Raw genomic sequence first — 12,881 nt, forward strand, 5'->3', positions numbered from 1 at the left:
AACCAGGCCTGCAGGGGAGGGCAGTTAGGGGCAACCAGGCCTGCAGGGGAGGGCAGTTAGGGGCAACCAGGCCTGCAGGGGAGGACAGTTGGGGTGACCAGGTCAGCAGGGGAGGGCAGTTAGGGGTGACCAGGGTAGAGTGTCAGCCTGCAGGACCAGCGTCCCAGGTTCGATTCAGGTCAAGGGCACGTACCTGGGTTGCAGGCTTTTTGGGTCTCAGGTCGGGGCTCATGAAGGAGGCAACCCATCAATGTGTTTCTCGCACATCGATGTTTCTCTTCTCTCCCTCTCTCCTCCACTCTCCCTAGAAATCAACAAAAAAAGATCCTCAGGTGAGGATTAACAAAAACAAACAAACAGAAAACATCTCCCGGCCGGCCTGCATGGCTCAGTGGTTGAGCATCGATCTAGGAACCAGGAGGTCACGGTTCGATGCCTGGTCAGGGCACATACCTGGGATCCCCAGTAGGGGGCGTGCAAGAGGCAGCCAAACCATGATTCTCATCATTGACGTTTCTCTCTCTCTCCCTCTCCTTTCCTCTCTGAAATCAATCCAAAAAAGAAAAGAAGAGAAAAGAAAGTCTTTGCGTATAACCTACAGGCGACACGGGCCGCCCGCCCTCCAGGCCCTGCGCACTCACCGAAGCTGGAGTCCTCGCCCAGCTCGTGGCCGTACTTGAGCATGCAGTTGCCCAGCAGGCCCTCCGGCTGCGGTAACTCCAAGGCCTTCCCCTGATTGTGGATCTTCGACACCGTGCTCAGCATGCCCAGCTTCGCTCTGTATACTTCAAGAAAGGGTCATTTGTAATTCCTTCCAGGGACAGGGCAGTCTCTCAGACTGGCACAGAGCATGCAACAAACCAGCCAGCAAGATCGAGCGACACGTCAGAGATAAAAGGTGCAAAAGGGCCGCAGTGACCTATTTAGTCTTTCCTGTGATTGGCACATGCATCACCCAGGTGGGTGCCTAATGATTGGTTGCAGAGTCACGTGGGAAACGGAAATTGTGTACACATTGCAACCAGGCTATATCAGGATCTCTCTCTCTCTCAAAATTCATTTATCCCTAGCCTGTATGGCTCAGTGGATAGGGCACTGGCCTTTGGACTGAAGGGTCCCGAGTTCAATTCTGGTGAGGGCACATGCCCGGATTGTGGGCAGATCCCCAGTGAGGCGCATACAGGAGGCAGCCGATCCATGATTCTCTCTCATCATTGATGTTTCTATCTCTCTCTCCTTCTCCCTTCCTCTCTGAAATCAATAAAAATATGTTTTAAAAAGTAAATGAGCCCTAGCCGGTCTGACTCAGTGGATACAGTGTCGGCCTGTGGACTGAAGGGTCCCGGGTTCGATTCTGGTGAAGGGCATGTGCCTTGGTTGCAGGTCTCCTGACCTTCATGGGGGCATGTGCAGGAGGCAACCCATGGATGTGACTCTCTCACATCGATGTTTCTCTCTGTCTCCCCCTCTCCCTTCCACTCTCTCTAAAAATGAATGGAGAAAGTAAATCGTAAGAGGGGAGAAACCAAGATGGCGGCATAGGTGAACACCTACACTGCTGCCTCGCACAACGATTTCAAAACTACAATAAAAGACAGAGCAGACATCATCCAGAACCAGCGGAAAGCCGGCCGAGTGGAAATTGTACAACTAGAAAGACAAAGCAAAGGACACTGAGACGCAGGAGCGGCGGAGGGCAGAGGTGTGGAGACACGGAGAGGTGTGCGTGCGAGAGGATGGGCCGGGCGGCTGAATACGCGGCTGGCTTTCTCGAACCGGAGCGAAACAAAGGCTCCCCACAGCGCTGAAATCCAGTCCCGGGCGAGACTCGGGGAACCCAGACACATACGGGGAGAAACTGGACTGTCTGGCAGCGGGCAGGGCTCGACAGAAGCTTTCTCTCAGAGGTGCGTGCAGCCATAGTCGCGGGGCACTGAGACCCAAGCCTCTTAGGGCGGGGCTGACGGGAAACCAAGGCTGCCTGCTCCGCCCTGAGACGCCGCCCCATCCAAACTGAGCACAGAAGCTCTCCCAGCATAGACACAGCTGATCCTCACAACCAATTGGCCTGGAGGTCAACTCCTCCCAGTGATACCAACAACAATCAAGGCTTAACTACAACAAGATTACACACAGCCCACAAAGGGGTGCACCAAGAGTGTCCACCTCAGGTAACTGGGGAGGCTGAGCCACTGGGCCCTATAGGACACCTACCACACAAGGCCACTCTATCAACTCAGGGAAGCAACTAAAATGCAGAGACAAAGAGGCAGATCACAAATGAAAGAAATGGAGGAAAGCAGAAGACTGGACATAGAGTTCAAAACCACGGTTATAAGGTTACTCAAGAATCTGCTAAAACCTCTGAGGAACTTAGTGAGACCTTTAAAGATCTTAATAAGAATGCCAAAAAAAAAAAAAAAAAAAGGAAAAGGACCAGTCAGAAATTAAGCGTACACTGTCTGAAATAAAGAATATACAGAAATTCAACAGTAGACCAAAGGACCCCAAGAATCAAACCAAAGATTTGAAACATGAGGAAACAAAAAACACCCCATCAGAAAAACAAAAAGAAAAAAGAGAAAAGAAAACGAAGATAGTGTAAGAAGCCTCTGGGACAACTTCAAGAATACCAACATCAGAATTATTGGGGTGCCAGAAGAAGAAAGAGAGCAAAATATTGAAAACCTATTAGAAGAAATAATGACAGACAACTTTCCCTACCTGGTGAAAGAAATAGACTTACAAGTCCAGGAAGCGCACAGAACCCCAAACAAAAGGAATCCAAAGAGGACCACACCAAGACACATCATAATTAAAATGCCAAGGGCAAAAGACAAAGAGAGAATCTTGAAAGCAGCAAGAGAAAAACAGTTAGTTACCTACAAGGGAGTACCCAGACGACTGTCAGCTGATTTCTCAACAGAAACCATGCAGGCCAGAAGGGAGTGGCAAGAAATATTCAAAGTGATGAACAGCAAGAACCTACAACCAAGATTACTCTACCCAGCAAAGCTATCATTCAGAATTGAAGGTCAGACGAAGAGCTTCACAGACAAGAAAAAGCTAAAGGAGTTCATCACCACCAAACCAGTATTATATGAAATGCTGAAAGGTATTCTTTAAGAAGAGGAAGAAGAAAAAGGTAAACATAAAAATTATGAACAACAAATACATATCTACCAACAAGTGAATCTAAAAATCAAGTGAATAAAAAATCTGATGAACAGAATAAACTGGTGAATATAATAGAATCAGGGGCATAGAAAGGGAGTGGACAGACAATTCTCAGGGGAAAGGCGGTGTGAGGGGTTTGGGAAGAGATTGGACAAAAATCTTACACCTATGGATGAAGACAGTGGCGGGGGGGTAAGGGCATGGGGGTGGGGAATCAGGTGCAGGGGAGCTATGGGGAGAAAAAGAGGAACAACTGTAATAATCTGAACAATAAAGATTTATTTTTAAAAAATCAATGGAAAACTATCCTCAGGTGAGGATTAACCACAACAAAAACGGTAAGTAAAAAAGGAGGAGATGTCTAAGGAAGCAGCAAGCATTTACCAACCCTGAATGGGTTTCTGAAGGGTCTCCTACATGTCGATGCTGAGCAGTGCCCAGCTGCAGAACCAGGAGCCCTCCCAACGGGTCCCAGGACTGTCCACTCTGCACTCATCAGCCCAGGCAACCACTGAGCTGCTGGAGACTAGACGTCAAAAAACCGAATTTCAGGCCCAGCAGGCGTGGCTCCGGGATTGAGCGTCAACCTGTGAACCAGGAGGTCAGGGTTCAATTCCTGGTCAGGGCACATGCCCGGGTTGTGGGCTCCATCTCCTGTAGGGGGCGTGCAGGAGGCAGCCGATCAATGGTTCTCTTTCATCATTGATGTTTCTATCTCTCTCTCCCCTCTCCCTTCCTCTCTGAAATCAATAAAAATATATTTTTTTTAAAAACACCAAAAACCACATTTCATGATGGAGAACCCAAGGACATTGTTTCTAGATCACATCGAGGGAGGGCCCAGCCAACGTGGGTGGTCAGCATGGGTCACCATGAGTGGGTAATAGTTCCAGACATCGTCCCACGTTACCTGGATTGGGCTGAATGTATTCTGTGGCTTTCAAACGAATTTCTGTAACAGCTTTATTGGTGTTATATATTTTCTAAAAAAAAAAAAAAAAAAAAAAGCACATAAAATGTTGGTGAGTGACAAACGGTGAATTCATAGGAAAACACACAGACGTGATTCTCCCCCACGACAAAGGGGAGGAAACGGAGGATCTTGGCGATTCCTGGGGGCCCCAGGGATGCTCCACACAGGAGACCAGCGACAATGTCACAATCCTTTCTGTTAAGGGGCCTGATGTGCCCTGGCCAGTGGCTCAGTGGGTTGGAGGGTCATCCTGGACACTGAAAGGCCACGGGTTCAATCCCTGGATAGGGTGCATATGGGAGGCAGGGAGATGTTTCTCTCTCACGTTGATGTTTCTCTCTTACTCTCTTTCTTCCTTTCTCTCTAAAATCAAGAAAATATATCCTCAGGTGAGGATTAAAAGAAACATTTCAGAGAGGAAGGGAGGGGGGAGAGAGAGAGAGAGAGGATGAGAGAGAGAGAGAGAAACATCAATGATGAGAAAGAATCATGGATTGGCTGCCTCCTGCATGCCCCACACTGGGGATCGAGCCCGCAACCCAGGCATGTGCCCTGACCTGAATCAAACCATGACCTGGTTCAGAGGTTAATGCTCAACCACTGAACCACACCAGTCGGGGTGAAACACATTAAAAAAAAAAGAGGAGTCCCATCGTACTTCCCCAATGCTGTCACATGCATGAACGTTCCCACAACTGTCACAACAGAAATGCCAGGTGAGCAGCGCCCTGGCTGTCACCCTGTGTCATAGTCGGGAAAGGCGAACCAGGCCCCCAGGCCCCGAGGCCGGTTGCAGGGCAGCGCCAGGATCTGGGGATGCGTCACACAGCTGTCGTGCCCAGGAGACACAGCCAGGGCTTCCACGTGGGGCCTCAATATGTATCCATATGAGGATCTCGGCCCAGAAACATACTCTCCAAGGTGCATAACCACAATGCTGGGGCTTTTTAACTGCTTGCTGAGACTGCCCATCTTGCTCAGCGGGTGTGCCTCAGTGGTTGAGGTCGACCTATGAACCAGGAGGTCAACCTATGAACCAGGAGGTCACAGAGGAACTAAGGTCAGGGCACATGCCAGGGTTGTGCGCTTGATCCCCGTGAGAGGTGTGCAGGAGGCAGCCGATCCATGATTCTCTCTCATCATTGATGTTTCTATCTCCCTCTCCCTTCCTCTCTGAAGTCAATAAGAATGTATATCCTATATAATAAAAGCCTAATATGCCAATTGACCAAATGGCAGAACGACGGGTCACTATGACGCGCACTGACCACCAGAGGGCAGATGCTCAACACAGGAGCTGCCCCCAGCCCGCAGGCCCCAGGCCAGCCAAGGCGGGTGCCAGCATGGGCCCCCTGATCACCCTGCTGATCGCCCCACACACTGGCCCTGATCGCCGGCCAGGCCTAGGGAACCTACCTGTGCACAAATTTTGTACACAGGGCCTCTAGTCTACACTAATAAAAGGGTAATATGCTAATTAGACCAGGAGACCTTCCGGATGTCCTTCCCGACAAAGCCATGGTGGCAGAGCCGAGGCAGAGGTGGTTAGGGGCGATCAGGCCAGGAGGGAAGGGCAGTTGGGAGTGATCAGGCTGGCGGGGGGGGGGGGGCAGTTGGGGGTGATCAGGCTGGTGGGGGGGGTAGTTGGGGGTGATCAAGCAGGCTGGGGGGTAGTTGGGGGCGAGTAGACCGGCCAGCAGAGTGGTTAGGGGCAATCTGGCAGGCAGGTGAGCGGTTAGGAGCCAGCAGTCCTGGATTGCGAGAGGGATGTCCCAGACTGGAGAGGGTGCAGGCCGGGCTGAGGGACACCCCCCCCCCCCTGCACAAATTTCCTGCACCAGGCCTCTAGTCTATATATATAAAAAAAGACTACCCATCTTTCAAGCATTCTGAATTTTGTCCACTAGGGGGAATCAGAGAGCTTTATCCAGGCTCCTTCATAATCAAGGGTCCTCATTTGGGCTTAGATCTGGGGAAAAACTGCCTTTCGGGTCCCAGGATCCACTCCTGTGTGTGAGCATCCTAGACTCTACTCTCTTCACAGTATCGGTGTGTCTCATCTCACAACTACAGTCAAATTGGTTTCCTTTTTAAAAATGTTTCCCCTAGATTTCTTTCTCTCTCTTTAAAAGAATTTGTTATTATTGAAATCATTACATATGTCCCCTTTTTCCCCCATTGCCCCCCTCCAGCCCACTGCTGCCCCCTGACCCAGGCCCTCACCACCCCATTGCCTGTGTCCCTGGGCCATGCATAGATGCATGCAAGGTCCTTGTCTGATTACCTCCCACCACCACCCTCCCCGCCTTCCCTCCGAGGTTCCACACTCTGTTCCATGCTTCCATGTCTCTGCATCCACTCCGATCATCAGTTTGGTATTTTGTTACTTAGACTCCACATAGGAGTGAGATCATGTGATGACACTCACATTCTTCACACAATTGACATTAAAATGCTCTTACCCTTTCCATGTCAATAAAGTGGTCATCTAGTTTCGTGCCTTCAATGCCATTTATTTTTTCACTAATTAGCTGCAGAAATAAAGACAAATAAGTATAACATACGAGGATTTGTGATCACAGTATCTGATGCAAATTATCTCTTACAGACACACACACACACACACACACACACACACACACCACTCTCAGATTCAGCCTTTTTTTTGTGTGTTTGTTTGTTCATTGTTTTTTAAATGTATTTTTATTGGCTTCACACAGGAAGGGAGAGGGAGAGAGAAACATCAATGATGAGGGAGAACCATGGATCAGCTGCCTCCTGCACGCCTCACACTGGGAATGGAGCCCCAACCCGGGCATGTGCCCCGACTAGGAATCAAACCCAGATCCCCGGCTCAACAGTCCACACCCAACCACTGAGCCTCGCCAGCCAGGCCTGGAGAAAGAGAGAAACACTGATTTGTTGTTCCACTTAATTATGCTTTCTTTGGTTGATTCCAGTTGACAGGGGATCAAACTCGAAACATTGGCACCTTGGATGATGCTGTTAGATTAAAAATGTAATCTAACAATAGAAATACGACACATCACAACCTGTGGGGAACGCAGTAAAAGCAGTATTTAGAAATCAACGTAGGACCCCAAGTTCATTTCTTTTTCTTTTTTAAATATATTTTATTGATTTTTTTACAGAGAGGAAGGGAGAGGGATAGAGAGCTAGAAACATCGATGAGAGAGAAACATCGACCAGCTGCCTCATGCACACCCCCTACTGGGGATGTGCCCGCAACCAAGGTACATGCCCTTGACCGGAATCGAACCCGGGACCCTTCAGTCCGCAGGCCGACGCTCTATCCACTGAGCCACACCGGTTTCAGCCCCAAATTCATTTAAAAAAAAAAAAAAAATCCAACACTTCAACTCAAGGTTTCAAAGTGACACAGACACCTGACAGTCTGCCACCTGCTCCACTAAGCCGATGCAAAGGTCAAAGGTCAAAGCCTCCACCTTCTGACAGCGCCCGGGGGGCTCCCTGAGCGGCAGCGGCGGAGGCAGAGGCCCTACCACGGCCGTGAAGCAGGCGCCTTCCCACGGGGGAGGCAGGTTTGCCACCGGAACCCCGATCCGAGGCAGCAAAGGACAGGGGTGAGAAGGCCCCACCGCCCTAGCCGGTGTGGCTCAGTGGCCAGAGCGTCTACTGGCAGACGGAAGGGCCCCGGGTTCGATACTGGTCAAGGGCCACGTGCCTTGGTTGCGGACTTGACCCCTGGACCCAGATTGGGATGCATGCAGGAGGCTACTAATTGATATGTCTCTCTCCCATCCATGTTTCTCTCCCCCCACCCCCCCCTTCCACTCTCTCTTAAAATCAATGGCAAAATATCCTCGGGAGAGGATTAACAACAACAAAATGACTGAGAGAAACATCTACCAATATTTTTTTTATTGATTTCAGAGAGGAAGGGAGAGGGAGAGAGAGAGAAACATCAATGATGAGAAAGAATCATAGATTACTGCCGCCTGCCACACCCCCTACTGAGGATGGAGCCCACCACCCAGGCATGTGCCCTTGACCGGAACTGAACCTGGGATCCTCCAGTCCACAGGCCGATGCCCTATCCACTGAGCCATCCGGCTAGGGCAGCATCTACCATTTTATTACCTTGGTCCCTCTTACAGTAAACCCAGCCCCATTTCTCCACCAAATCTGCGACACTGAAAGATTACAGGGGCTTAAGCCAAACCACCTCATCACTAGTCCAGTCTTTCTCCAGTACCAGTGACTTCCTAAGGTTTTAACCATGTGTCACGCTGGTCAGTGGTCAGAAACCAACCTGAGTTATCCCACAGCTATGTCTTGGCCATCTCTAAGATTTGCTCCTAACACATTCATACCCAGCAAAGGCAACGTTTGTAAAAGAGGAGGTGAGCCGAGCCGTGTGCCTCAGTGGTTGAGCGTCAGCCCCACCCTGGGGATCCAGCACCCAGGCATGTGTCCCGGCCAGGCATGGAACCCGGGACCCTTCAGTCTGCGGGCCGTCACTCCATCCACTGAGCCAAACCAGCGAGGGCTGCACTGATACTTTTAAATCTCCATTGAGGCTGGAAAGGCCAAAAGGTCTGTCCCTCTGCCTTGGCCTCACAGCCTGTGTCCCAGGTCAGGAGACGCGCCTGCCCCCAGAGACCCCCTCAGAGCGCCCAGGGTCAGCAGGGAGTCCACCCTCTCCCCCCCCATCTGACCCTCCTGGAGGACCATCTCCCAGAAGGGCAGCCCCGTCCACCCGGGGCCCCCAGCCGGAACCCCGACCTCACCCCGGCAGCATCAGGGAAGGGGAGGGGTGGAGGGCAGAGAGGGCCCAGGCCTGGGACGGAGACACCAAGAAGAGCAGGCGCTCGTCCCAGCAGCTTTCCAGGAGCCCATTGGTGGGAGGCCCGGGGTGAGGCCTCAGGAATGTGCATTCCAGAGGACGTCCCTCACCTGGTTCCAGCAACATTGGGGGCTGTGGGGAGGGAGGGCCCAGTGCAGGTCCAGGGGTGCAGGGATAGGGCAGGTTTACAGGGTGAGCCCTGCCGTGGCCGGAAGAGGCTGCAGGACTGGAATACAAATCGGCTTCTCCACACCCACCAGTGTCCGCACCCACCAGTGTCCGCACCCCCCAGCGCCCGCACCCACCAGCGTCTGCACCCCCCAGAGTCCGCACCCCCCAGCGTCCACACACCAATCTCACGCCTCCAGGCCAGTTTCCGTTTCCTCAGCACAGAACGCCCTTCCTCCTTTCCTCCCAGCCCCCAACCCCCAACCGCTCCTCCTACTTCATTCTCCCATCATCGCCTCCTCCTCCGGGAAGCCCTCCAGGACGCCCCCGCTTTGTCCTCTGCGCGTGCGTGGGGGCGTGTCTAACACTATGGACTCGTCCGTCTAGGCGTCCCCCCACCTGGGCCCAGGCCGGGGCGACCTGGAGAGACGAAGGGGGAGGAAGGAAGCGGTGGGGAACCCTGGCCCGGAGGGAGGCGCAGTCCAAGGGGTCCATCGCTAGGCGCACGCGCGGGGAGTCCCGGGCCCGAGGGGGGCAGGTCGCAGGGCCCCCGACCCCCACAAGCCCGCGGGGACCCCGCACTCCCTGCGTCCTCCTCTCAGCGCGTGGGAAGGGGGGGAGAGGCCCCAGCGGGGTCTCCGGTCGCTCCCCCTCTGCGCCCCCAGACCCTCACTCCGCCCCCGCGCACTCGTAGGCGGGCAGACCTGGAGCCCCGGAGGTCCCGGAGCCTCGGGGACCCAGCCCCCCACTTTCCCGCGCCCCCACCTGGCTGGCTTTGAGTAACCGCTTCTTCAGCCTCCCCACCGACAACGCGGACGGGCGCCCCCGGAGCTGCGTGGTCTCTGCGCTGGGCCGGGCCTCCGGGAGGCGCCGCCCCGGGGGAACCAGGGCCGGTCCCCCCGCGCTGGGCTCCGCTGCGCCCGCCTCCAGGGCCGCGGGCACCGCCACCACCTTGGCCGCTGTCACTCCCGCACCCGCGCATGGGCGGTGGGCAACACACGTTCCCAAGCCCGTCCCCCCGCACTGCCCATTGGCCAAGTCCCGGCGTATGCAAATGAGGCCGCTGGCTCCGCCCCCGCTACATTGTTGCGTGGAAACACGGAGGACGCCCAGCGGCGGGGAAGACCCGCCTAGGAAGCTGGGCCCCGGGACAAGGTCGGTGGTGAGGGGCGAGGGGTCGCGCAGCGCTTCGGGTCGCCCACAAGCTGAGATGCGCCCCGCTTTGTGATGGCCGTGGGCGGGGAGACGGGCACCCCTTATCCGAGCTTCTGGGACCTAACCTGGTTTCACTCACAGGCAACAGTGCCCCCCTCTGGCGCCATTGGGTAAGGGACGCTCCAAGAGGCGCCTATGGGGGGAGCAAAGAGACCCAGGGACCCGCCTTGGAGGAAGAGGCCCAGGGCTGCTGGGCGGTTCCTTCCGTCCCCATGCCGTGCTCTGGGCGCCATCTGCTTGGAGTCCCGGTTACTGGTTACTGCGTCATTGATCAATATCCTGCTCACCTCCCTGGAGCGCTGAGCCCACTGTCACCTGCTTGGAGAGCAACCATCTCCAGGCCTCGCTGGTGTGGCTCAGTGGATAGAGCGTCAGCCTGCGGACTGAAATGTCCAGGGTTCGATTCCAGTGAAGAGCATGTACCTGGTTGCAGGTTCCCCAGCCCTAGGACCCCGCTGGTGTGTGCTGGAGGCAACCACTCACTGTGATTCTCTGATATCCATGTTTCTCTGTTTCCTCCCCTCCCTTCCACTCTCTCAAAAATCAATGGAAAAATATCCTCAGTTGAGGATTAACCAGAGAGAGAGAGAGAGCGCAACTATCTCCAAGGAGCCATCAATAGCCCACTCAGTCCCCGGGATAGGTCACCAGACCAGAGACCCAGCTCCTTCGGTGTGTCGCTGACCAGTGTCATTTTGCAGAGGGACCAGAAGTCTCCAGTCCATGGCCCAGGCCAGCCACAGAAGGGCATGGAGCAACCTGGTTGAGCTTCGCATTCAAGCTGAGCCCAGCAGGTCAGCATCTTCGATGCATGTGACCTCCAAAGGCCCTGAGGGCTCCCAAGACCTACAACCCACTCCACAAAGAAACGCCTCCCCCCTCCAGCCTCCACCTAAAACAAAGAACTCCTCTTCCTGGGACCTCAGCATATCCATTTGGATGGCCAAGGGCCCCCTGTTCCCTGGCGCCCACCCCTGGCGTCCTCTTTTCTCCAGGACAGAAGTCACCCAGCCTCTCCTTGGCCATTAGCTCCCAGCTCCTTTATCCCTGACTTCACCCAAGTGAGGATTGGGCTGGGAACCCCCCGACCCGTGCCTCAGTGTCCCCACATTCCCTTAGGGGGTTGGACAGGAGCATTCTTCCTCTGAGATGGGAGAAAATGGATCAGTTGAGCCGAGGGGATGAGGCAGCTATCCCGAGGGTGAATCAATATGGCTTGGCTGAGTGCTGTGGGCCTGACTGGGTGAGTAGCCACCCTCTCCCCTCAAGGGCAGCTGGGTCAGGACTGGGCACAGCCCCCCTTGTCCTGGGCAGGGCTGCTTGGAACCAGCCCATCTGTCTTTTTTCTCCATGTCCAAGAGTTGTTTAAAGAGCACAGGTTTGAAGAAACTTTCCCCCAAACCAATCTGAATCTCTACCCTTTGGAAGGGGGTATTTATATATTTACTTATTTAAGACTAGAGGCTCAGTTCATGAAATTCATGCACTCGGGAGTGGGGGGGGGGGGGAACAGGGGCCCCTCAGTCTGATTTCAAGAGAGCACAGGCCAAGCTGAGGGACCCCATCCGGGGCATGATCGTGGCCGGGGAGGGATGCAGGAGGTTGGTCAGCCGGGGAGGGACCACAGGAGGGCTCCAGGGCATGTCTGGCCTCTCTTGCTCAGAACCCAAGCAGCAAGCTAACCTACCAGTTGGAGCGTCTGCACCCTGGTGGTCAGTGCACGTCATAGTGTACGGTTGAGCGGCCTTAGCATATCTTTAGCATATTACACTTTGATTGGTTGAATGGCTGACTGGATGACCAGACAAAATTAGCCCATTAGGCTTTCATTATATAAGATTTTACTTTTGTTATCCTACACTAGAGGCCCGGTGCACAAAATTCGTGCACGGGGGCATCCCTCAGCCCAGCCTGCACTCTTTGCAATCTGGGACCCTTTGAGGGATTTCAGACTGCCTGTTTAGGCCCGATCCCACCCATTCAGGCCCAATCCCACCGGGCAGTCGGACATCCCTCTCACAATCCAGGACTACTGGCTCCCAACTGCATGCCTGCCTGCCTGCCTGCTTGCCCCTAACAGCTTCTGCCTGCCAGCCTGATAACCCCCTGACCACTCCCCTGCCAGCCTGATTGTGTCGCCTGGGGGCGTGGCCAGACTGCAAACCACCACAGGCCCCTCACCCAGGCCACCCCAATCCCCAATGGAAGCCCCACCCTGATCGAGGACACCCTTCAGGGCAAACCAGCTGACCCCCACCTGTGCACCAGGCCTCTATCCTATCTAATAAAAGAGTAATATGCAAATTGACAATCACTCCAACACACAAGATGGCTGCCCCCATGTGGACACAAGATGGCCAGCAGGGGAGGGCAGTTGAGAGGAATCAGGCTTGCAGGGGAGGGCAGTTGGGGGTGGCTGAGAAGTCTTTCCCAGGCTCCCCAGTGGTTGAAGGCACCCCTGAGATATGGGGGGTGCACCTGCTCACAAACAAGGCCCTGTCCATAGCTTCTTTCCAGGAC

The 12,881-nt window shown here is 54.1% G+C and overlaps 1 protein-coding gene across 1 annotated transcript in view; it reads right to left on the minus strand.

Moving 5' to 3' along the window:
* Positions 1 to 10,128, minus strand: part of LOC129148358 (endophilin-A3-like) — a 24,456-nt gene extending 14,328 nt beyond the window's left edge. Inside the window, 5 exon segments of the mRNA XM_054713368.1 lie at positions 642 to 785; positions 4,088 to 4,160; positions 6,613 to 6,681; positions 9,912 to 10,097; positions 10,099 to 10,128. Of these exon segments, the coding sequence (XP_054569343.1) occupies positions 642 to 785; positions 4,088 to 4,160; positions 6,613 to 6,681; positions 9,912 to 10,097; positions 10,099 to 10,128 (502 nt within the window).
* Between the last annotated feature and the right edge of the window lie 2,753 nt (positions 10,129 to 12,881).

The sequence above is a fragment of the Eptesicus fuscus genome, chromosome 25 (assembly GCF_027574615.1).
Source record: "Eptesicus fuscus isolate TK198812 chromosome 25, DD_ASM_mEF_20220401, whole genome shotgun sequence".
Classification (NCBI taxonomy): Eukaryota; Metazoa; Chordata; class Mammalia; order Chiroptera; family Vespertilionidae; genus Eptesicus; species Eptesicus fuscus.